The sequence below is a fragment of the Xyrauchen texanus genome, chromosome 50 (assembly GCF_025860055.1).
Source record: "Xyrauchen texanus isolate HMW12.3.18 chromosome 50, RBS_HiC_50CHRs, whole genome shotgun sequence".
Lineage (NCBI taxonomy): Eukaryota > Metazoa > Chordata > Actinopteri > Cypriniformes > Catostomidae > Xyrauchen > Xyrauchen texanus.
In genome coordinates, this window is record NC_068325.1 from 14,763,952 (window position 1) to 14,790,474 (window position 26,523).

Here is a 26,523-nt window from a genome sequence, read left to right on the forward strand (position 1 = left end):
AGTGGTTTGAAGGCATAGAAAAGGATTTTAAATGTTTAATGTGGGCAAAGTTCATTATAAAACGTTAGAAAAGATACATTGTGGTCGAATTACAACGTTTTATTTATTAAAATTAACATTTGATGATTAGACTGTTGAATAAAACATAGGCCTACTAGATGCCATATCAACAAAAGCTGAGGCAAGACTTTCCTTGTTGAAAATAATTAAATAAATAACGCTAAAACCAGCCTAAGATGGTTTGCTGGTCTCCCAGGCTGGTCAGTTGTCTCCTTTTAGAGGGGTTTTGTTTGAAGACCAGCTGATCTACCAACAACCAGCTCAAACCAGCTGGGATTTCTTCAGTAGGATTGAGGATACATTTCCATTTGAGAAGAGATTTGTTAAAGATAAAACACTTTTACCAAGAAAGAAAGAAATTCCATTGCAAATCCCCTACATCTTCAATAAAATCTACAACATTCAGTCTATACATTTTATTTTATACACGTTTATCCCTGATGATCATCATATACATATACATATAGATATTCGTCCAATATTGCTCAAGTGACAGAGTCCATAGATTACAAGTAAAACCAACTTGTCTTTTATTAACATTTGCGACTGAGACAAATAAAGACCCAAAACGGTTTTCCCAATATTGTTGGATTGAGGTAGCCAGGGCTCTTGGGAGTAGGTCACTCTGAGTGCACTTCAGTCTTATTGGAGGATTTTGTGGTAGGGGTGTAGGGTGAGGGAAGACGTGAACGCCCGGATGTCTGTTATCATGGTGGCACTGGAGAGGATGGGTGATGCAGGGAGAAAGGTCACCTCGGACACGTTCCCATATGAGGAATTCTTCATTCCTCCATCCTGAGTCTCTGCGGCTGATGAGCAATTCGAAGTCTGATCATCTCCATGAGTTTCTTTCTCCTCCACTCCAAATCCGACCACCTGCCCAGATCATTGAGTCATTTAATAAAATATTTTTGTAATTAGTAATTAACTAAAAAGACCTTGTAATAAATAGACCCCATTAAATAAAAATGTTAGTTGTTGTGACTTTTAGTCCATGTCTGTTGGCCTCAAAAGAATAGTTCACCCAAAATGAAAATTCTCTCATCAATCTCTCAGAACTTTGAAGCTCCAAAAAGCATATTAAGGCAGCATAAAAGTAACCAATAAGAGTCCAGTGGTTAAATAAATGTCTTCAGAAGCGATCTTATAGATTTTGGGTTTGAACAGACCACAATGTTAAAAAATATTTTTTGTACATCTTGCCATTTCAGTCTCTAGGCATGATCATGATTTCAAGCTTTATTACACCTTCTAGAGCTTGAAGCATAGGCAGAGCACTAGATGGTGCTAAGAAGTGTAATCGAGCTTGAAACCAGGATCGCCAAGGAAACTGCTGATGTCAAGAATTAAAGTGGAAATTGAGTTACATTTTGGCCTGTTCACACTCAAAACTGATTGGATTACTTCAGAAGACATGGATTAAACCACTGCAGTCATATGGAGTACTTTTATGCTGCCTTTATGTGCTTTGTCAAAGGTCTGGTCACCATTCACTTGCATTGTATGGACCCACAGAGCTGAGATATTGTTCCGAAAATCTTAAATTGTGTTCTGCAATAGAAAGTAAGTCATACACATCTGGGATGGTTTGAGGGTGAGTAAATTATGAGAGAATTTACATTTTTGGTTCAAATATTCATTTAAGGTCATCTATATGCTAGTATAGTTGGCAAAATTGACTTTTAGCAGATATGTATACGTTAAAACATTTTCTCTCCCGGTAAAACGGCCCAAAATTATTAATAACTCTACTTGCACTCAGGGGTGTATACAAAGAATATAAAGCTCACACGACTAGCAATTTTAAAGGGTGTTGCAGTTGTTTAGTTTACAAAATTATGGCTTAAAATTACAAAAATAAAGAACATACATGTATACTTAGTTTCCTACTGCTTGCATTTCTGTGCTCCATGAAAAAAGTTACCAGTTCGTCTTTGGTGAAAGTTTTCAGTACTTCAATCTGTTGGTTGGAGGAACATGGTGACATTCACACAATAGTAATCATAAATAAAAAGGAATTTATGAAAAATATGTTATAATAAATCCAGGGTTCCCACTGCATTTCAATATAAAAATCATTTTTATTCAGACCGATTTGTAAATGAATCATTTGCTAGAACGATGTGTGAACCATTTCAACTAATTCATTGAAAAGAATTTACAGTAGATCACTATGTCTTGCGAACATGTTTTACTCTACATAAGAGCAATGTCTAGCTCATATTTTACAGTGGGGGAAATCAAGAAAAATACATATTCACTATACAAATGTTTATGACGTTTCTAGGCCCAGAAAACACAATTGAAACATTCCCTAATCTTTTCAGGTTTTCATGACCCTGGGAACTCTGTAAATCATAACTATGATCAAAAAAATATATAAGGATCGATTTCTCACTTCTTTATAGAGTCTCTCAAAGACATATTCCTGAATGACGACTTCAGTCCAGTTCCTGTCCATTTCATCCCCAAGTTGAGTGTCCTCACATTCTTTTTGCTTGATCAGAGCAGTCACTTGAGTTTGAAAAGCCTTGTCTGATAGGTTGGTCAACATCTCCCCAAAGTGGACCAGAAATTGTTCGATTTTACCTTCTACAAAGTCAGACCTGAGAAGATAAATTGCGTAAAACATTTGGTTTACTCCGTAAACCAACATGAAGAATATGAAACTTACCTGAACCTGGTTGCCTGAGTCTCAACAGTAACGGAGAAGCCAAGGACACCGGAGGTGTTTCGGCAGGTAGGGTACACCTGATACCTGAAGGAAGAGGGTAAATTAAGATCTCATATTTTAAATATTTAGACAAGGACATTCAGTCTGAAGGACAGATGAATAAACTATGACTGACCCGAGAGTTTCCTTTGTTCTCAGGAAATCAAAGCAGGGCTCTTCCATGTGCATCTGACAGACATAATTAACAAGAACATGCACTTCTAAAGATGACTGTACAGCTCAATTCAGCTTCAATGAAGGTACAGTACAACTTACCACAAGCAGCTCCATAAGTGTGTGTTCTCGCAAGTTCTTAAGCCCCGTCTGGAAAACATCAAAACCCTTTCAACATTCAGCGTTTGTATTTGAGCTTGTGGCATGTCCTGATCTCACTATGTTGTTGTAATAAACAGGCAAAGGCCTGAAAATGTGTAAAAATATCCCCAATAAACGTTACCTGATAGTATACTGTGACCTCTGAGTTAGCGTCCTCTTTATTGAGGGACTGGACTTTACATAAGTGGGGCTTCTGTGGTAACTCCACCACTCGAAACATTACAGGAGGTTCAACTGGAGGAGGTTTATATTGCAGCTTCCTGTAAGATGCCAGGAAATGCATAAGATTACTGTAGGATTCAGTTAATCACTGAAGATGTGTTATACATAGCAAATATCAATGTCATAATGTGTCATATGTGATTGTTAAAGGCATAGTTCATCCAAAAATTTTAATTCTGTCATAATTTTCTCACCCTAAAGTTGTTTCAAACCTGTATGAATTTCTTTCTAATGCAGAACACAAAAGGAGATATATTCAATGCAATGGCAGTGGAAAGTGCTTTATTTTAAAGCTTAAAAAAAGACCTAAAAGTATCATAAAATAATCCATGTGACTTGTGTTATATTTCAAGTCTTCTGAAGACCTACGATAGGTTTTGATCAAAAACAACCTGAAATTTAAGCCATTTTACATTGAAAACCTTAATGTTGCGCATTCATGAGCGGTTTGAGAGAGTGTCTCGTGTTTTTTACACGGGAACTTGCATTGTTTAGTACTGAAAACAATGCAAGCTCTCACATGAACGCATGTGGACGTTTAACAAATGCACAACTTGACAAAATTTACTGTAACATGGGGATGGGAATCATAAAGGAATTTAACGATTCATGTTCCGATTTCTCTTAACGATTCTGGGTTCTTAACGATTTTTTCAACTATCATTTAATAATTTTAATTGGATTTACTGCCCTCAGCAATCTGTTACCAAATGATGAGATCATTTCTGTTAACCGGCTCATAAGAGTCATTCGTTAAGGAATTGCACTACACTGAGCATGCTGTATGTTTTGCGCTGTAGAGTTAAATTAACCATGAACCAACTCACAAGAGTCATTCATTCAGGAATTGGACTACACTGGTCTCGCTGTAGATTTAAATGAACTGGCTCATTTGAGCAATTTATTCAGGAATCGGACTAAACTTGTCGCACTGTATGTTTTGCTGCCGATTCAACAGTGGTGTAGCAGTGCCGCTGAATGTTAGTGTAGTAAACACTGTCAGAGTATTTCAGCACAGTGTTAAGTCCATTTCGGTAGAAGAATGCATGTTATAGAAACATTAACTGAACCGTTAATATAAAAAAAAAAAAAAAAGGAATGTGAATAAGAACCAATTCTCAGTTCTTAACCCTACAGTAAAATTACTTACATTTCAGGATGTTTGTATGCCTTCAGAAGACTTGGAATATGACACACAAGTCGCATAGAATACTATGTTATTTTATAACATTTTTAAGCTTTAATGTAAGTCACAATTAATTGCCATTGTACAGTATTGCAAAGACATTCATTTGAAACATTTCCTTTTGTGTTCCAACTAAGAAAGAAAGCAATAAGGGGTTGGAATGACACCTTGGAGAGTAAATTATGACAGAAAGGTCATTTTTTGGTGAACTATCCCTTGAATACAAAATCAAACCATACAAATTTGTTCATTATATGAATATAGTAAGTACAGGGAAAAAAGGAAAAGAATAAGAAAAGTATCTATACTTACTCTATAAAATATTGCAGAAATTCCTTGGCTTCCTGTGTGTATAGATATTGTACAGCGATTAGTATCTTTGGTGCCAATACTTAAATAAGTAAATAAGTTGGCAATAATACTTACAGCACTTGTAATGTTCCCTTGTACGAGACCTTCCACAAATAACTCAGCCTTGAAGTGATCCACAAAGTCCATGAGATCAGCCACACTGAGGTCCGTCATGATGGCCTGATACTTTTGCATCACAGACCAGCGATGGGGTTTAAGGAGCTGCAGTCGAACATCTCTGAAACACAGGAAATCAGATTAAAGCTTCAGATAAGAGGTCAAAACTTGTTAATAGAAATTGCAGGTGGTTTGAAATCTATGGTTACCCACTTTCCAAGTCGATCAGGTTTTATGAGGACGTTGAAGTAGGTCTTCTTTAGTTGCTCAATGAACATGCTAAGCACATCTGGAGTGACGGTAAAGTCAGCCAGGTAGTCTACAATCAGGTTTAACAGCAACTAAAAGATGAAAGAAATTCAGTAAATAAGTGTTTTAATAGCAAAAGTCAAAATTATTTTCTGTGGCCAGAGATGCTGTCGATAAATCATAACTTATATTTAACTCGGAATATTCTCGCAATTTATGTTAGCGTAGAAGGACATTTTCCAAATAGGTGAAAGGTTTCAATCAAAACTTTTAGTTTATGTAAATATACTTTGGTGAAGTGATAATTTTGTTTGGATTTTGTGCAACTCACTGGCAGTTTCTGGTTGAAGCCTTTGAGTCTAATGAACAGGCTGTGGTCTCCAGGAATGAGTGTATACTCCAGCTGAGCCACATTTGCATCATATGCCGGCTCTGCTAGATTGTGAGCCAGAATGTTCACAAAGAGATCAAACAGGACCAGACTGGGTCACAGTCATGAAGAAGAATAGAAAATACAGGTTAAATGTAGTAAAATGCACTATTATTTTCCTGGCTACGGTGGCCCAGGGGCAGGGACACAGGAATTAGGGGTGCAATGTATTTTATTTATAAATTAATCAATACATTTTACACTTTCAGTAAGGAATTTAAAACTGTACACAAGGTGAACTAAAGCTAACTAAAGGAGTCATAAGTTTGATAATATCAGTGTCCAGCCAAATAAAAGTGTCCCAAACCCAGCCTTGTCAGTTCGGTTTACAACATCCAACAACAAGATTTCTGTTGTGTTATAGCATATTTCTGTTCTTTTGTGGTTTAATTTTGTTGTTATAGCTTATGTCCGTTGTGTTGTGGCTTATTTCCCTTGAGTTGTGGTTTATTGCCCTTGTGTTGTGGCTTATTTCCCTTGAGTTGTGGCTTATCTCCCTTGAGTTGTGGCTTATCGCCCTTGTGTTGTGGCTTATTTCCCTTATGTTGTGGCTTATCGCCCTTGAGTTGTGGCTTATCGCCCTTGTGTTGTGGCTTATTTCCCTTGAGTTGTGGCTTATTTCCCTTGAGTTGTGGCTTATTTCCCTTGAGTTGTGGCTTATTTCCCTTGAGTTGTGGCTTATCTCCCTTGAGTTGTGGCTTATCTCCCTTGAGTTGTGGCTTATCTCCCTTGAGTTGTGGCTTATCTCCCTTGAGTTGTGGCTTATCGCCCTTGAGTTGTGGCTTATCGCCCTTGTGTTGTGGCTTATCTCCCTTGAGTTGTGGCTTATTTCCCTTGAGTTGTGGCTTATTTCCCTTGAGTTGTGGCTTATCTCCCTTGAGTTGTGGCTTATCGCCCTTATGTTGTGGTTTATTGCCCTTGAGTTGTGGCTTATTTCTGTTGTGTTGTGGCTTATGTCCTTTGTGTTTTGAACTTGTGCTTGCTAATTTCTGTTGTGTTCCGGCTAATTTCTGTTGTGTTGTGGCTTATTTCCTTTGTGTTTGTTGTGCACCCCTTGGCCACTGTAGATAGCACAGTGGAAAGTGAAAAGTACACTTTATATACATTTTTAAATTTCAAATTATAATTTAAATTTGTGGGTAACAACTCACTTTTTAGGAGATTCCTGTATGATTGGAGTGAGCAGCTGGAAGTGTGCGTAAACTGCAGAAAAATACAAAGAAAAAACAATTATTAATATTATTCTTTTTAACATAAAAAATTGATTTCAATATTAATTCTTTGTTATCAAGGTACCTTTGGGTGTTTTGAACTTGTTGTCCTTTCTGTACCACAGACGTCCTCTCTCATTGTCGATTATTTTTACTGGGAATTCCTTGTCAGGGCAGTCTGATATTTTAAGGGGGAAATCAGTGGCTGTGAGGGGGTACAAACAGAATTAATTTGCATTTCTAAAGACAAAGTGAAAGCTGCCACATGAACTAAAGAAAGGGGTGTACAGTCAGTGAATGAAATATAAACGGTTCAGTGAAAACACAACTAACCTATAAATTTGTTCTCTGCTGGGAGATGAAGATCAGGATTCAGCTGGAAATCTCCAGTCCAAAGATCCCGCCATTCTTGGGGAATATCTGTGTAGGTAGAAAAGTCCATGAGAAATCAACATTTTGCTTTGTAGATGTTTCCCTTGAATAAGCTAAAAATAAAGTAATGGCCAAGGATTAGATTTGACAAATCATATAGTAAAGAACCCCAAAACAATACCCAAAAGCACAAAATAGGTTTCTAATTTCACCTACTGTGAGATCACTGTCATAATGACCTTTTCCGTGTAACACATTACCTTCAACACTATATTGTGTTCCAAACCACTTCTCCTTTAAGGGACAGTGACCCTCGTGTTTGGGTGACAGCAGTAACACATTGGCAGTCTCTGGGGTCAAGTGCATCAAAGCAGCTTTGATGACCTTCAACAACATTGATATCAGAAGAAAAATGAGGCGCCTTGTTACAGAAACTTCCTTTCTTAATCTTAGGTTAAAATATCACAAGAGAATGAGATCCTAAACTAACTAAAATCACCATGGTTTTACCGATACCAAAAAAACTAAGTTGCTGTAAAAAAGCAGATAACCGGCTGAATATATTGAATGTGTTAAAAATGCCCTAACTGTGACAGGGTGGCCCAGACATTAATTACATTTCAGATCAAGTTTAATGTGCCACTAATATCCCAATAATAACCACGAAAAAATAATGGTTCTGATGCAGGACTTTTAACTATGAACAAGTCTGAAATACACAGAGGACTCTTATTTTGACATTTCTGCTCCCAGTTGCTCACAAAAACAGATAAGGGAAACAAAAAATACACTCTTTCAATCATCTATTGACACCATAAACAATGTTATAAACAATTTAAACCAAGTTTTTATATTAACCAGATTATGTTTTTTTGAAGATGGAGACACGATGCAAAACTATTTGGTGAAATATTATTGTTGCTTTTTCACAATAACGATTAGATCTAAACACAACTATCTGCAGGGTTGGGAAAGTTACTTTAAAAAGTATTTAGCTAAAGATTACAGAATATGTACACACTGTAAAATGTAATTTGTAAAGTATTCTGTTAGATTTCTCAAGGTCAGTAATGTAATCTAAATACTTAGGATTACTTCTTCAGCACCTCACTTCTTTTTCACTTGTTTTCACTATAATCAAGTAAAAAAAGTAAGAAAATTAACTTATCTTATATCTTAAGCAGTTTCGCTACTCAAGCAAATGTATTTTTTTTTCTCTCCTTTTCTCTCCAATTTGGAATACCCAATTCCCAATACGGTCTAAATCCGGGTGGCGGAGGACGAATCTCAGTTGCCTGAGACATCAATCCGCGCATCTTATCACGTGGCTTGTCGAGCGCATTACCGCAGAGACCTAGCTCGTGGAGGCCCACGCTATTCTCCACGGCATCCAAGCACAACTCACCACATGCCCCACTGAGAGCAAGAACCGCATTATAGCAACCACGATGAGGTTACCCCAATGTGACTCTACCCACCCAAGCAACCGGGCCAATTTGGTTGCTTAGGAGACCTGGCTGGAGTCACTCAGCACACCCTGGATTCGAACTCGCAACTCCAGGTGTGATTGTCAGCGTCAATATTCGCTCAGCTACCCAGCCCCCCAAAGACGTTTTTCTAGTGCCTGTTTACACAGAAACGCATTTGAAAAACAGCACAGATGGATGCAAATACAAGTTTATACTTATAGTGTCCTTGAGCTTAATAATTTTGGATGCAGCGCCATGAACATAGGTGTCTTGAAATACAATAAATAAGTCACATACCTCTGGGTTGTACTCAAACATAAGCTGGTCTCCACATAGGAAGTCTTCTTTGGGGTAAAGCTGCATGTTCTCACAGATGTTCTCCACAAACTCAATTGGGCTTGTCTGTTTAAAAAGAAATTTAAATGCAAGACTTGTGAAGAAATTTGAATAGTAGAACTAATTAAGAATAAAATTGTTCCTGCTAATCGTACCTGTTCCTGATATTGAAACTCATTGGTTTCAATCTTCTGGATTTCCTCATAGATTCTGAGTAAAAAGCATAACCAGAACACAGTTGAGTTTTTTGGGGGGTAAAACAAACAGGAATGAAGAAAATGATCAAAAACAGGGATGTTTCAGTGATAAGTGCCATACCCACCTCTTCTGAGGACCGACAGACTTAAGCATCTTCAAATACTGGAAGATTATATGAACGATCTACACAATAAAACAACTTGTAATTAAAACCAGTAATTAATAAAATGACTCTTGCTACTGCCTTTATGCCCAAGCATTTTCTAAATGAAGCATAACTAGACCCTTGATCACAATCAAAATTAGTGGTGAAAAATTGCAGTTTTTGGTTCCAACAAAAAGCCATTTTCTTCTGACCTGGAAGAAGTTCTGGAAGCCCTTGTCGGTCATTATGATAGAAACACTGAAGATGGAGTAGGTGGAGTTCTGATCAAAGCCTGTCTCACTGTTCCCTCCATACAAAGCCAGAGCCCAGTACCTACAGATTCACATGGTCTTCATTCAAATATAATTCAATTTAAATGGATGCATTAGTGTGCAGTTGAACATGTAAGAACTATATAAGTCCACATAGAAAATCATGACTTACTTCTTTCGGAGTAAAGACAATATACTGCCAGCACCTTCATGAGCAATCTGCCAGGAAATGTAGTGCAGGGGCTTTACTCTAAATAACACAACATACAAACATCAAATGTAAAACCATTTTTAAATTAACCTTGCATTATAAGTTAAGATACTTTAAAATGGTGGCTAAATGTTAGCATGACCTTAACTGACCTGTAATGTTTGCCCTGAGGTGGAAGAGCCCAGCTGATGGTCAGAGCATGAACCTTTTTCACAGGAACGACTGTAAAAGTAAAATGTAGCTACCATCCAAATCGCCATCCAAATGTACAAAAACTACAATATGGACTTTTAAAGGGGTCATAGCTAAATATCACAGATAAATACCAATATGTACCATTTGAAATCAAGCTGTACCTCTGTAAAGTTTATTGAAAGCTGGCGTATCAAAAGGATCCTTAAGATCAGAAAAGTCTACACGTGGCTGGCCACTGTGAAAGTAACAGTAAAGAATTACATTAAAAAAGTCAGTGGATTACACTAGATGATATGAGTGGCAAAAGTGGACTGTTTATTTACTTGTTTTGAATCTTAATGAAGATCTCTCTCACCCATTCTTCCAGAGTGTCAAGTTTCTCTATTTGGAAGGAAAGAGACAATGTCCACAATTAGACTGATTTATGAGCTAAATATGAGGACAGTATATTATCTTATTTACTGATACATTATTTATTCTCAGTACCTTTGGACTGCACAGTGAGGGTCATGTAATGAGCAGAGTAATATCTCCTCCAGAACTCTTTCAAACGCTCATAAGCGTTAATGTTTTTTTCTTTGGGCTCATACTTCAGTGTTTGAGCATTTCCTGATGAAACAATCAGAAGACACAAGTATTTTAAAGGCCTGCTCAGATTGAAGCATATTATTGCACTGGAAAAGCTAGATGCAGAACAGCAAACGAAACAGAACACAGGTGTCTCATGTTTTAAAAAGTGCAAGTTCTTTTAAAGAGTCGGCACCAAAGGGTTTTCAATTGTTTTCCTAAACATGAGCTAGACCTTTGATCTTTGATCATTGTGCTGTGTCTTGCTGTTTTTCAACACCTCCTGGCAGGAGCATCATGTTTCTTAGATGCTGTGTCAAGGTAAAATAAATTCAACTGTAAAAAACGCATCTCAAAACACCTGCAGACATCTGCATTTTTAGTGCAAAAACACAAGTATTTTAAGGGGCCGTTCAGACCGACTGCATTCATGTGCTAAAAAAGCTACATACAACGCAACGAATGAAACAGAACGCATGTGTCTTGAGACATGTTCTTTTGAGGCAGCGTTTACATTGAACATGTTTTTAAGTCCGTCCATGTAGAGTTTCAACTTTATTGCCTAAACATGAGCTAGACGGACATCTTTGACCGTTGCGCTGCATCTCGCTGTTTTTTCAATGCCTCACGCAGGAGCGCCATGTTTCTTAGTTAAGAAAATAACTACTTGAAACACCAGCGTTTGTTGACACCTGCATTTTTTAGTGCAAGAAGAAGAACGCAGTTATTTAAACCAAACATCAACTGATAAAAATGCATCTCGAGACACCTGCATTTATAGATGCCGTTTCAGGGTTAAAAAGAACGTCAACTTTTAAAAGTGTGTCTTGAGACACTTGTATTCTGTTCTAGCTTTTGTTGCGCAGGATGCATTTGGTGAGAACGGCCTCTAAAAGTTCAAGTTCTTAAAGTTTAAATTGTAATTTGTATTAATCTGTGTTGTTTTTCAATTGCTTTTTGTGGTGATGTGGATGTCGTCAAGTGACATCTGAAAAGAGCAAGGCCAGGAGAGGAAGAACAGTAAGAATTGACACCTGTGGGAAATTATCTCTAACAGCTGCTCTGTTACATTGAGAGTTTAAGAGGGATAAAAAGGGAGTCCAGACTGCCGGAGGGAAAGAGAGAGACACACAGCGGTACTGAGCGAGACGATGAAAATACAGCAAAGACGCAGCAGCAGCGGTCAAACATGTTGGTCTAGAGCATGTTAACATATAAAAACAATGTTTGCTATGCAAATGCATGTTTGGTGTGAACAACTTCTTAGAATCATTCACTTGTTTGGTCATTAAAACATGTCGATGTGAGTATTGAGGACTGACCACAAGAGAACTTGCTCATCGGATGATTGGTCTTAGCAAGACTTCCAAACAGCATCTCTTTACGATGATAGTCTGATGGCTTGGCTAGCTGGAACTCTGCTCATAAGAAGTTAAAGAGAGTTTTGTCAAAGCTGTGTTTAACTTTAAAAGGTGATGATTAATTTGAACTAGTATCAACACAAACACAATGGCTGCATGAACAACATCTGTTTACTGACCGCTGTCCACGGCCTCCACCTCCCTATCAACGGCATCTGGATTCATTAGGGGGCCAATGAAAAACTGCGCCCACCTGTGGAAAAATGATGCAAGTATATATCTGACATTGAAGCTTAGTATGTATTTATCTGTCAATTAATCAACTTAATTATCAAATCCTTGATTGATCAACTGAACTGAATATTCCAAACACATGCAAAGTGCCTCACATATCCAGTGCTTCTCTGAAGTATTTTCTCTGAACAACAAACTGGAAGATGGTCCGCTCGCAGTCCGTAGACGCATTGTCACTTCCTCCATGTTGTTTCAGAAATGCATCAAAGCCATTTTCAGCTGGGTACTTTTCACTGCCCATGAAGACCACTGGGATAGAGAGATAAATGTGTTTAGAAAGATAAAATGTGTTATTTACAAACTTTGTAATGTCCGCTTGCTGTCAATCAACTTACTGTGTTCAAGAAAATGGGCGAGACCAGGCAGATCCTCAGGATCACTGAAGCTTCCTACACTGATACACAGAGCAGCTGCAGACTAAGAAAAAATATATATATTTTATTAATTAATACACAGTATACATTATAAGACTGACAATAAATAGTCCAGAAAGACTTTGAAGACCTGTTTTTCTGAACAGCTTTTCTTCCTCTCCCCTTCACATGATTTGTTCATGGTCTTCCTGTCTTCATCATGCTGACTTTCATCTTCACCCTCATCACTGGAGTCTTCCTCCTCTTCATCACCCACCTCTCCATTACTCTCTGATATGAGCAGTGCTTTGAGTCCATTACTCAGCTCAATGTACCTGAAGAAATGTTTAATGACTGCTTGTCAGAATATAAACTTAACTTAGGTAACTTTTAAAAGGGATAGTACACCAAAACGTGAAAACATGGTTCTTGCATGTAGCGTGAAAGTGCGAGGTTTGAACATCCAAAAATGTGAACGAGATTTCAGGAGCAATATTCAATGAAAAAACGAACACGGCTTCAGAAGAATTGAAATATAGCACAAAAGTAACTTTTTATAATAATAATAATAATACAACAAAATATATGTTATTATTATATTAGAATACGTATACATTAAATTCAAATGAAATTTTATAAATTATTATTAGTTTAACATTATCATTGAGCAAAGATGTCTTCGATTACCTGTAGGTAATTCAGGTCGTTTGGTGATTTAATTATTTGCAGATCATTTTGATCCCACTGAAATTATTGTATAATTTATTATTATTATTATTGTTGTCGTTAATAATAATAATAGTAAGAATAACACAATAATACAATATATTTTCATTATATTAGTAAAGTATATTAAAATATAGAACAATAATAATAATTATAATTAGCTACATAATTGTTTTATTATTATTACAATTTATAATAATTATTATAATACAATAAGCATACATTTTATTAAGTAAAATTGTATATTAAAATATAAATACAATTTTATAAACGTATTCCTTCACTATTTTTGTGCAAATATTTCTTTATTACCTGTATTTTTTCATGTCATTTGGTGATTTAATAATATGCGGGTCATTTGATCCCACTAAAATTATTATATTAATTATTTGTATTATTATTTTTTATGTTGTTTATATTGTTAGTAATAATAATACAATATAATTAATAAATTATATATAACAATTATATTTATTATAATTAGCTGTATAATTGTTATACTTATGATTACTATTATTACATAACTAAAATTACTAAAATATGATTACTTTTAACATTATTATTGAGCAGTAAATTTGTTTGATTATCTGTATTCTTTTCCGGGTCGCTTGGTCATCTAATTATTTGCAGGTCATTTTGATCAGTCCAACTGAAATTATAATATTATTAAATAGTACATATTATGATTATTGTTGTTAATGATAAAATATATTTATTATATTAGTAAATTATATGAAAATGTATCATTATAATAAATGTTATTATTTATACAATTACTATATTTAGGATTATTATTATTAATAACACAATAAAACAACATGACATTATATATGTAGAATTGTATATTAAAATATGAACTTTTATAACTTTTAGCATTATTATTAAGCAGTAAATGTGTTTGATTATCTGTATTTTATATTACTAAATAGTATATTATGATTATTGTTGTTAATAATAAAATATGTTTATTATTTAAATATTATTATAATACGTGTTCTTAATTATATGAATAATCATTTATACAAATACAATATTCATTATTATTAATAATTCAATAAAACAACATGTTATTATATATGTAAATTAAAATATGTTAACATTGGAACAACTATTATTAATTTTAACATTATTATTTTGAGCAGAAAATAAGTTAGATTACCTGTATTTTTTCGGGTCACTTGGTGATTGAATTATCTGCGGGTCATTTTGATCAGTCCCAAAGACCTGCGGATCGGTTCGCGGTGGCGGAGGCTCTCTGCTCTCTGGACCGTACTCCTCACCGGCACTGAGAGTTTGAGCCTTATTCGTCTGTGGCATTCTGATTTCAACACAATTTGTTTAACAATGCATGCAAGTAACACAGAGCGAGAGAGATCAAGCACAGACGCTTTCACTAGACATGACAGATATTTGTCAAACAAGTGCATTTCGCCTCTGTTGTATTGAAACATCACCAGCCACTCTAATATCTATAGGCCAGCGATACTACATGACTACAAAGCGTTTTTGTCAACACAAACTAAATGCACACGTCACAGCTCTGAAAGTTTTTAATAGTTACGAACAATGTTACCTACCTCTCTTTCAGGTGATGATGGGATTACGGATGTTACTGGCTCATGTGAAGTAGATCTAATACAGTGAAATCCCATTGGCTGATACAAGGAGACATAAAAGCACGAACGAATGTGATTGGTCGAGCCCTCAGGCGCAGTAATAATTGGGATTTAAGCGTTGCATTTTGGAACAATTTGATTTGGTTCTCACCGTCGGGAGATATTCCTTTGTCATATGAGACTAAGCCATTTATGTAATGATTCTACAACTGTTATTTTTATTATTATTTAAATATTGTAATCGTTATTAGAGACGTACTAGCGTAGTCGAATCAGACTGCAACACCATAGACAGATTAGAGCTGTTTAGCCGTGACGTCAATTTGTAGGCAAACCCGGAAGTGTAATTCTCATGGGTTCCCTCTGGATTTTCCTTTGGGTTTTTATAATGTGGTTTCTGAATTTATGAGTAAAATAAGATATGTGGTAAACATTACTTGACGATACGTGGACGTTTTGTTCTACAACATAAATTACACACAGTCATACCTCAAACGTGAATTTTGGCGCCGTTTTTTGCTTTTTTTAAAGTATGTAATTCAATATGGCTTCAAAATTAATATTTGATGTATAAAAGTGTGTAATTACGTGTTATGTACCCTTTCCCCAACTCAACAAAATGCCATGGGGCTCACACAAAAGTACTTAATTATAATATGGTACTGATGGACAGTGTTGGGTGTAATGCCATTTAAGTAATACATTTCTGTAATTAAATTACTTTATAATAAAAAGGTAAAGTAAGGGATTACTCATATTTTTCAGTAATTTAATTACAGTTACTTCTGATGTAATTGTGTTAAATACTGTATAGACAATAGAATTATTATTTGTTTTTCTCCCAATTTGGAATGCTCAATTCCCAATGCTTTTTTTAAGTCCTCATTGTCGCATAGTGATTAGCCTCAATCCTGGTAGCAGAGGACGAATCCCAGCTGCCTCCACTTCTGAGACCATCAACCCATGAAACATATCACATGGCTTATCACATGGCTTGTTTAGCACATCGCCACGGAGACATAGCGCACGTGGAGGCTTCACGGCACCGACCGCAGCATCCGCACTCAACTCAACACGCACCCCACTGAGAACGAACCACATTATAGCAACCATGAGGAGGTTACCCTGTGTGACTCCACACTCCCTAGAAACCGGGCCAATTTGGTTGCTTAGGAGACCTGGCTGCAGTCACTCAGCACACCCTGGGATTTGAACTAGCAAATTCCAGGGGTGGTAGCCAGCGTCTTTTACCACTGAGCTACCCAGGCCTCCAACTATAGAACAATTCTATATAAAACAATAGTGAATTTAAAATAGAAATGTAATGTCCAATGTTAAAATGTATAATGTAAGGATTCGAACCCAGGGCGTGCTGAGTAACTCCAGCCAGGTCTCTTAAGCAACTAAATTGGCCCGGTTTCTAGGGAGGGTAGAGACACATGGGGTAAACTCCTCGAGGTCGCGATTAGGGGTTCTTGCTCTCAATAGGGTTTGTGGAAGTTGTGCTTGGATTGCGGAGAGTAGCATGAGCCTCCATGTGCTGTGGCTCTCCGTGGTGTCATGCATAATGAGCCTCGTGATAAGATGTGCAAATTGACTGTCTCTTGTCCTTTGCCACCCGCATTGAGGTGAGGAACCGCACCACCACGAGAACCTACTCAGTAGTGGAAATTGGGCATTCCAAATTGGGAGAAATTTTAATATGATCAAAATGATAAATTATAATATAAAATGTTTTCTAATTTAATGCAGCCCCTTTAAATTCTTTGGCCAGTTCATGAATAATTTGTTTGATTTTATATGAAAGAATTAAAAGAACAGTTTCATTACAATCCTTTCATTTTTAATCTGGTTGAGGTTGATCAGGGTTTTAGAAAGTAATTAGAAATAAGTAATGCAATTACTTTTCAAACAAGAGTAATTAGTAATCTAATTACACTGTAGAAGATGCAATTAGTAGTTAGTAATTAATTACTTTTTTAGAGTAATTTACCCAACACTGCTGATGGATTACCATATTCATGTACCATGGATTTACATGTTACATCCAAGAATACCATGGTGCCCTCATGGTACATGATTAAAACACATGGTTTTGCTGTTGTACCATGTCCAAAATTACCAAAAACAAATTATGACCAAAAGGAGCTTATACATAATCGTTTTTTGTTTATTTGCCAACTACAAAAGGCATTATTATGTTAATAATAATAATAATAATAATAATAATATATATATATATATATATATATATAAAAATCTTTTATTATTATATTAGTAAATGTATATATGAAAATATATTACTATTATTATTATTATTAAAACAATAATACAATTATTTAAAATAATAATACACTAAAATAAATGTGTATTTTATTTGTATAATCATATATAAAAACATAATAATAATAATATAAAACAATACATTTGTTTATTATACAGGACAACTATTTTATAAATATTTTAAAAAAAAATGTTATATATACATATAGAATTTTCTTTTGTCAAAGAATTAGACTGAACATAAATGTACCCTGTGATTTAATCTGATTTGTGCTTTTATTTGTACAAATTGCATCTAAAAGTAACATTCACAACAATCTGTACAATCACTTAACGAGTGCAAATTTTCTACAAATCAAAATACACTAACAGCAAATATACATCTATATATTCCCAGTATAAGCCAGCAGGATAAAAATAAATATCTACTCAGAGAAAAAATGTAGCCTATAACATCGGAATTAAAAATATCTCATTTAGAATAAATTCTACTATAGTTACATAAAACACTCATACGTAACAGCACTTGATAAAAATCCAAAGTAGTTTATCCATACACCAATCCACAGGGATTTGCTACAATTATTTGATTTATAAACACATCTTGGCACAAATTCACAATATATATTAATTGTCAACGTTCAGCTCGAGGATTTTAGTGAAGAATAAATATATTTTCATAACAAACTGAACATCACCTGACTATAGAATGTGTTAATTGAGTGTTCAGTCGATTATTACACATAACAATCATATGTGGTTTCTGACAATACAAGCTTTAACATTAATAATTGAATGCTTTATTCTTGTGTAAGAAGTGAATTTGTGTTTTATGGGATATCTGATCATGATATTATATGAGGATTGCTTAAACAAGTGCTCATATTCTTTAAAAGCATACTGTGCCAGCAGTTCTAAGATGGAATCCAATATACAATGTGCATTTTCTTCTGATTATATAAATAACCAAAGCATTTCAACCACCCTGAAAACAAAACTCAAATTCTGCATAATTTTCAGTAATGGCCATTCTGGAAACGTCTGAGTTTTTTGTGCATTTTAATAGAATAACCACCATTATTTGATTATGTTTGAACTATATACTGTATAAACGAATTATGTGACCACCATTAAACTACTGGTATATACTACACTTGATATATAATCCATGCATGATTGTGCCACAATAGATTGTGTTTTCAATCTAGTTTCAGCAGTGAACACTAAGGTTCTGAGAGCCACATGTTTTTGTGCTTTGCTCTATAGTCCCTGGTTTGAGTTTCTTATGGACTGTAGATTAGATTACTAAACTACTTGACGGCTACAAACTGTACGGGTCAATTGTGATTTCCACATAACAGAACTTCAAACCAAAGAACATCAGATCCACTGCTAACAGGTTTGCATTCAAGGAAAGATTGAACTCAGCAACAATTCTGAGGTAGCTGCGGCGGCTTATCGGTTAGCCGGGTCGTTTTGGCACCGGTTACCATGGCTGGATCCGTATCGACTCTTTCCGACATCTTCTCACAGATAATTTCAACTAAGCGCTCAAACACTTGTCTGACGTTAATGTTCTCCTTGGCACTTGCTTCGTAGTAATCAAACCCTGAAAGAAAGTTTGCATTTGTTTTGGTCAACTTTCATGAATACGGTCATAAATAGTACAATTATTTTCACTTTATCTTAATCAGAGGTCTTCAACATTTTCCAGGCCAAGAATCCTTTGGGGTATTGTATATTATATAAATGGAATGTTGCATTCTAATCCTGGCCTAAAATAACATGCATAAAGTCCCATATTACGTTTTAATATTCATACATCATGTATTTACATACTTTGTTGCAATGCTTACATTGCAATGCCATCAAAATAACCATCATATACTTACGTAAATTACATTATTATTTTAATCGAAGGTACAGCACAGAATTCTGGGCTCTCTATCGACATCTGTGGTAGAAACATAAAATTGCAAGTGAATTGCGGATAAACATTGTTTTATTTTTCCATCGTTGTCCTTGTTTGTCTCACACACAGCTGAGTGCTTAGCCTTTCAAAGTATCCTCTGACTGTGAGCACATTTGGATGCGTGGAACTGCTTTGTGGTATTCTTTTAGCACAGTCAATGGCAGACACATGAGCCAAAGACACGCAAAGATGACAAAATTTGCATCACGTGGAAAACCAAAGTATACTTTGGCCTTATGAAGAAAAGTCCTACAAGACCTATATATGAAAAATATGGCGGCGGTGCAAGTAAGTAGTATATCTTCTTTTCTTTGTCTTCTGACACGACGTAAACATGAAAGGGCGAGTGATGGAAGCTGGTAATGTCCCACCAAAGCGAACTCAACAGCTCTGAATATAAAATCATTCCCCACTAATTATTTCACATGCAAATGAGCTTTGCTGCAAACTATTCATTGTCACCAAAGGTTTTCAGCAAGTTCACCACTACTTGTGAAGAGCTGCAAACTTCTGGCAAACATTTGCAGCGTATCCAACATTAGGAGTTTTCACTTTTCTGGAAAATGTCCTTTTTTCATTAAGAGGTCATGTGTGAACAGCAACCATTGGAAAATGCAGATAAATCAGCATTGGGAATTTCCCCTGAATGAGAAGATGTAATATTACAGGTGTAACAAGGAGGAGGGCGTGGCCAGGCCATAATGATGGACGCCAAGTGCTGAATCAGCCCAAACAGCTGGAGAGGGATAAAGAGGAGCCGGGGATGGCAGGTTGAGAGAGAGAGATGCACGTTGCCGCTGTGTGTGTTTATGTTTGTTTAAGTTCATTTATGTAATTAATGTTGACTGTTCTGCTGGTTCCCGCCTCCTCTTTGTCCATCCTTTACCTGTTACATTGGTGCTGAAACCCGGAAAGGAGGAGGGATGCCCTGTCGTGGAATCCTCGCCACTGCCGTCTGCCAGGGGAGGAGCCGCGGCCGTCCACCAGGGGACACAGGAGTCGCTGTTGGCCTCCGGTAGTCAGAGGAACCACTGCCGTCGCAAGGGATGGGAGGAGCCGTTCCATCCCCCTGGAGTCAGAGGACTCACTGCTGTCCGCCAGGGGAGGAGCAGCTGTAGTCCACTAGAGGGAGAAGGAGTGGCTGAGGATGAGGTGACGGCGTTTTTCTCTCTCCTCTATCTCTGTCTGTCTGTCTGTCCCCCTCTCTCTTTCCCTCTACCCTCTCCCTCCCTTCATCTCTCCCAGGGCTCCAGAGAGGCAGGGAAGACCTTCCGACAGTAGGTCGGCAGGAAGGGCAACAGCTCCCCTCCAGGAAGGGAGGGGAGTAGATCATGCCGGAGGTTTCCCCTGCCTGAATCGGGTGGCGGAGGAGTGTGATGAGTAGAAGGGCATGACCAGGCCATAACGATGGACGCCTGGCGCTTAATCGGCCCAATCAGCGGGAGGGGATAAAGAGGAGTCGGGAATGCCAGTTAGAGAGAGAGAGAGAGAGACACATGCGGCTGCTGTGTGTGTGTTTATGTTTAGGATAATTTATGTAATTAAAGTTAAGTTGACTGTTCTGCCAGTTCCCGCCTCCTCCTTGCCCATCCTTTAACTATTACAACAGGAAAAGTTCAGTTTAAACATGTACGAGGTCAGGATGTGCTGACATAAGAATTCTGTTTTAGGGCCAGTCACAAAATTCTGACAGAGATATCGCAATTACTCAAAAGGAATGTTCTGTGAGACTGTGAGTTTGAGACACTTATGAAGGAAGTGAATGGGGCCAATCCATAAACATTAAAATACAGATTGTTTCAAAAGTATAGCTACAAGATGATTTTAGTGTGATAAAATTGCTTACTAATCTTATCTGTGTAAAGTTATATCCAAAATTACACCTTTGTTACCATGGTGACATAAAGTCGATAAACCCTGTAAGAGATTTTATCACACTAAAATAATGTAAGCACGTATAATGTTTACATCTTGTGGCTATACTTCTGGAAACTAGAAATTTATCTAGAAATTGGTGAGCCCTCTATGGATTGCGGACTCTCTGTTGAAGACCTCTGAATTAAATGGTATTAAATATCTAAAGATTGGAGCAAATAACTTACCTAACTGGTCTGCTAAGTGTTTCCCCTTTTCAAAAGGCACCACTCTCTCCTCATCCATATCACACTTGTTTCCCACTAATATCACCTGAGCGTTATCCCAAGAATAGGTCTTAATCTGTGTTGCCCTGAAAGAAGACAATAATTTACAGTATAAAACTGAAACAGAATAACTTTATTATCTTATCTCTAGAACATTCCTACAAGAATCAACACATTATGGATGAGAGCTAAAAGTTTAACCTTTTTTTACTTACCAGTCCTGGACTGCATTGAAAGACTCTTCATTTGTGATGTCATACATGAGGATGAAGCCCATGGCTCCTCTATAGTAAGCTGTAGTAATAGTTCTATAACGCTCTTGTCCAGCTGTATCCTAAAGACAACATCAACAACACAGATTAACAAGATAATTTTGTCTGAAAGTTTAAAATAGTTTTAAAAATATGAAGGTTGAACAGGCCTTACAGTCAGGTCAACTGTGTGGTTGCTAGGTCATTTGCTAAGTTGTGCTGGCTGGTTGCTAGACATTGTTAGGCTGTGTTAGCTTATTGATAGGCTTTTCTAAGGTGTTTTTAGTCAACGTAAGTCTATCAGATTTTTGTGATTTTTTGGTGGTCTGCTATGAGAAAAGCATATCTTCGAACAGGTAGAAAACACATAGCACTCTAAGTGAGATCAGTCTGCAGGTTTGTGCCAAGTTTGGTGGATGTAGTTTGAAAGCTCTAGGAGGAGATACAACTGAAAATGTTGATCTTTGTGACAAGGTCTTTCTTCTTAAGGAGGAAGCAAGGGCCGGGTAAATGTTCAATACAAGTCTTATATTTTTCACACTTTCTCGTCTAACACAGCAAGGTTTGCTTTTCAGCACAACACAAAACACACATAACACTCTGCTGTATGTGTATGTGTGTGTCTCTCTCTCCTCTGGCGGTCTGGACTCCCTTTTTATCCCTTTCCAGCTCTCACTGTAACACAGAACAGCTAGAGATAATTTCCCTCAGGTGTCAATCCTTACCGTTCTTCCACTCCCAGCCTCGCTCGCATCAGACGTCGCTCGGCCATGCCCACATCACCACATTCTATTTTTAAGATTTTTAGAAAAACCCTAAATCAAGTCAGTAAAATAACATTACAGAATGTTGTCTTTGTCAAGCCAACATAATTAGGTATTTTGTGATATCTGGAGCAACAAAGATGGCATTAAATGTCATCAACTCATTTGGAAGTTCATCCATTTGAAGGTGACAGGTCAGTAGAAGAAGTTTGTTTTTTGTGCAGCTTATTGAGGAGTGGCATGCTTTTTATCAAAGCGATTTGATCGTACAATCTTACAGACTTATTTTCACCTGGTGAGTGATAAAATGGGCAAAAAATCCCATTGACTAACACGGAAGGAAGAACCCATATCTAGGGTACAGAATATTGTAAACTTGGATATGGGCTTTTTTAGACTTGGGCCAGTTTTCAACCAACTATCAACCACATATAACATCCTAGCAACCTTATAGCAACGTGCTAAAAACCACCGAGAACACATAGGGTTCCTGTAGCTCAACTGGTACAGAATGTCGCTAGCAACACCAAGATCATGGTTATGATTCCCAGAGATCACACAAACTGATAAAATATATACATTGAATGCACATTAAATCGATTTGGATAAAAGCGTCTGATAAATGTAAACACATTACCTAACACATTGCACCGTCCTGGCACAGACAACAACAGGAAAGCTCCTCTCAAATTTTCTTCACAAAAAGAAACAAAATCTAGTTATCTAGCTATCACCATCTCTGGCCTTTAAACAATATAAGTTTGAACAAAGAGTTTGCAGCAACCCATTTTGCAGCATTTCCGAGATGAAATGTCCACTGAGTGGCGCTAAAAGCGAACAAAAATGTTCGTAAAATGATTAGGCTTTTAAGGTCTACCAAGTTATATAACAACAAATCCGACCTTCTTAAACTAACCCTAACCGATATTAGGCTCAGTAAAAATATAGATTTTTTGTTTGAACGATCTAGATTCTTAAATCCCAAAATCAATCTTTCACTCTATGTGGCACCTTTCACATCGCAAGTGCAAGACGCTTGGAGCTGAGCTACCACACAATTTGATTGTGCCTGATGTTAGTTGTTTATGTTTATGCAAACGTTAAAATAGTCAAGCACTATAGTAAAAGTGTTTAATGTCATAAGATGGCATTGTGTGAGGAACAGGCCAAATGTTCTATATATAAAAAAAATCATGCTGAGTTTTGCTGCAACTATTAATCTGACTTGTATCATATATATATATATATATATATATATATATATATATACACAGCTCACCAGTGACATTTCCAGATCAGGAATGTCAAAGAGGCAATATAAACCTTCTTGATATTTCTATATATAGCTGTGTGACATATTGCGACCTTCAGTGCTGCAAGAATGCAACACATAACAAATGTATGGAGGACACAAATAGGCCTGTCTGTACTCAAATGCCAGATCTTCCATTTTGCTTGGCTCCTTCTGTCACCAGTTTCACTGCAGCTGTTTTGAATGAGAGTCTATTTTTAACCTCCGTCCTCTATCAAAAGATCTATCAATGTAGATTATGAATGGCTGCTTATTACAAATTGTGGCTGTGTAGCACTTCTCACCCCAGAGCTCTTCTGTGCCCGACGAGCTCTCTGCCAACACCCCCCTTACCCTGAGGGGCCGCTTTAATTGGCTATGAGGATCTCTCTGCCAGTGAGCAGTACTGAGTGCTGCTTCCATGACAACCAGCATTGATAATGCATATGGGGAAAAAATGGAATGCGTTTGCATTCATTTTCACCAGGAAAAAGATGTCTCTCATTCACAGGTTATTGTGGAATGTATTTGAGGCTAGTGAAATTGACACGTTCGGATACGGTATTAGATTAATGATCCCCATCTCATTGAAACTAAAAACTATTCGGGACAAAAAAAGCAACATTTTCAAAATGGGTAAATCCCTTTCAGTTACCATAGGAACATAAATAACATTAAATTACACCAGGAAACCTGCTTTAGTAAAGCACTCACCCATATCTGGAGTTTCACTCTCTTGTCATTCCTATAAACTGTCTTCACCTTAAAGTCGATGCCGACAGTGCTGACGAAGGAGTTGCTGAAGGAGTCATCTGCATATCTGAATAAGAAGCTAGTCTTTCCCACACTGCTGTTGCCAATGATCAAGAGTTTGAACATGTAGTCAAAGTTTTGATCAGATCCATCTCGCTGCCCTAATCGCTGGTCTGCTTTTGCCATCTGCCAAGAGTACACAGAACAAGGTTAGGAAAGAATGTAGACCAGTCTCATCCCTGGAACTACTAAGCAATCGTGTCTACAGTAAAAAAGTAAATTAATAAATACATTTATGCATTTCAATTTCAGAACATATTTCCATCCAATTGAATTAAGTAGTCTTTAACAAAATAAATACATATTTTAATAAGTTAATAAGTTGTATTAATTTTTATTTTTAATTTTTACACAATTTAATTTGATTAGAAAATAAAATTTGTAATTTATTTTAAAACATGTTTAATATTTATTAACTGTATTAAAATATGCTTAGACAAAATAAAAAAATAATATATTGTTTTAATATTAAAAACTATATTATTATAAATTCATATTAAAAAAAAAATATAATACATTATGATAATTACCTCATCATCTTGTGTGAATTCGTTGTTTATATAATATTAGAGTGAGCTAATATATTATAGGCTGTTTAAAATTTAATATTATAATAAAATATATAGATTTTTAAATGATCACCTTTCATCAAAACACATCTTAAATTATGCATAACTAAATGGATTTATTTATTGATATAATATAATATAATATAATATAATATAATATAATATAATATAATAAAATTAATGATCACCTCAAATTACTGTGGTCTATTTATTACTAAAATATCTTAAATGATAAATAAATAAATACTTTTAAATGACTATAAAATAAATACTTTTTAATATATAATTAGCTCTGTATAAAATCTAATATTATTATAATATATATATATATATATATATATATATATATATATATATATATATATATTTTTTTTTTTTTTTTTAAATGATCACCTTGTCATGATTGAGCTCTGGTCTATATATATTTAGCTTTAGCTTTGGTCTATGTATGATCAAAACAAGTCTTGAATGATGCATCTGTGCCAATTCATAATTTCAACAGCCATGATGTTATTTTACACACGTCGTCTGTTTGGCGCGACAACACCGTTAAAGTATGTCAGAACATTACAGGTTGAGCTACAGATGACATTAGTCCGCTTCAATCATTTACAACCATAAATATAATCGCATAATGTGAGGGTGCTATTTTTAACAATCAGGTGGCTATGTAAACACATGAGCTCATTCACAAGACATTAACAACACCCTAAACGACAACAGTCGCCGACAAACATATACAAATGACAAGGAGCCGTCAATTAATGGCCAGAGAATGGAGATGCTCACCTCGGATGTAAGCGCAGATCCCTCGGTCCTTCTCTAGGTGGGTGTTTATGAACGGCTGCAGCAGCACCTGACGACGCGTGTACACTGAGGAGCCGTTCACACCAAATACGTCCTTGCGTCCATCAGCGCTGTTTTAAAATTATTTTCCTATGGAAACATGCGCTTGACAGGTATTTTGGGGGCCGTTCACATAGAACGCGTTCTTGCGTTGAGCAGAACCTGTATGTCTCGAGACGCGTTCTTAACTGTCTTATTCACTTAACACGGCGAGATGCGTCGCTACGGTAAAAAAAAAACCCTGTCTAGTGCATATTTTTGTAGAAAAGCAATGGAAAACTGCGTACAGTCACAAAACATGTTTGGTGCTAACGGTGTTTGACGCCGTTTGAAGTTAAAAAGAACTAAAACTGTTAAAAACGCGGCTCGAAACATCAGCGTTCTGTTCGTTGTGCTGGGTCTCGCTGTTTTAGCGCAAGAACGTGTTCGATGTGAACGACCCCCAATGCTGTTACCACGAACAAAATGCCAGCATTTACGCCTGTAATTACCGAATATAGTGGCTATTGATAAGGGAATTTAATAGCATTTTTTTGTGAAGGCGCGCTTTGTAAATTAGGGCGGGGCATCTGTGACAAAAACGCGTATATAGGCTAACCTTGT

General features: G+C 36.4%; 2 protein-coding genes across 3 annotated transcripts; both read right to left on the bottom strand.

Moving 5' to 3' along the window:
* Nucleotides 1-130: 130 nt before the first annotated feature.
* Nucleotides 131-14,987, bottom strand: nrd1b (nardilysin b (N-arginine dibasic convertase)). 2 transcript variants are annotated; one of them, XM_052124017.1, is made up of 31 exons: nt 14,952-14,987; nt 14,534-14,692; nt 12,800-12,983; nt 12,631-12,712; nt 12,391-12,544; nt 12,181-12,254; nt 11,963-12,058; nt 10,560-10,682; nt 10,397-10,454; nt 10,235-10,308; nt 10,031-10,100; nt 9,840-9,917; nt 9,608-9,728; nt 9,375-9,433; nt 9,208-9,262; nt 9,014-9,118; nt 7,508-7,631; nt 7,209-7,295; nt 6,961-7,080; nt 6,816-6,867; nt 5,566-5,716; nt 5,199-5,326; nt 4,944-5,106; nt 4,830-4,861; nt 3,231-3,369; nt 3,050-3,097; nt 2,910-2,962; nt 2,735-2,818; nt 2,459-2,666; nt 1,931-2,020; nt 131-936 (listed from the first exon to the last, which is right to left on the bottom strand). In XM_052124017.1, the coding sequence occupies exons 2-31, from the start codon at nt 14,689-14,691 to the stop codon at nt 703-705; spliced, it is 3,204 nt and encodes a 1,067-aa protein (XP_051979977.1). In that variant the 5' UTR covers nt 14,692; nt 14,952-14,987; the 3' UTR covers nt 131-702. The 2 variants fall into 2 exon arrangements, with proteins under 2 accessions (XP_051979977.1, XP_051979978.1); XM_052124018.1 differs by lacking the exon at nt 14,952-14,987 and having other exon boundaries at nt 14,534-14,767.
* Nucleotides 14,988-17,530: 2,543 nt separating this feature from the next.
* rab3b (RAB3B, member RAS oncogene family) lies at nt 17,531-26,298 on the bottom strand. The gene is made up of 5 exons (XM_052124036.1): nt 25,864-26,298; nt 24,407-24,631; nt 21,602-21,720; nt 21,348-21,472; nt 17,531-18,882 (listed from the first exon to the last, which is right to left on the bottom strand). Exons 2-5 carry the CDS (start codon nt 24,629-24,631, stop codon nt 18,698-18,700), a joined length of 654 nt encoding a protein of 217 aa, XP_051979996.1. The 5' UTR covers nt 25,864-26,298; the 3' UTR covers nt 17,531-18,697.
* Between the last annotated feature and the right edge of the window lie 225 nt (nt 26,299-26,523).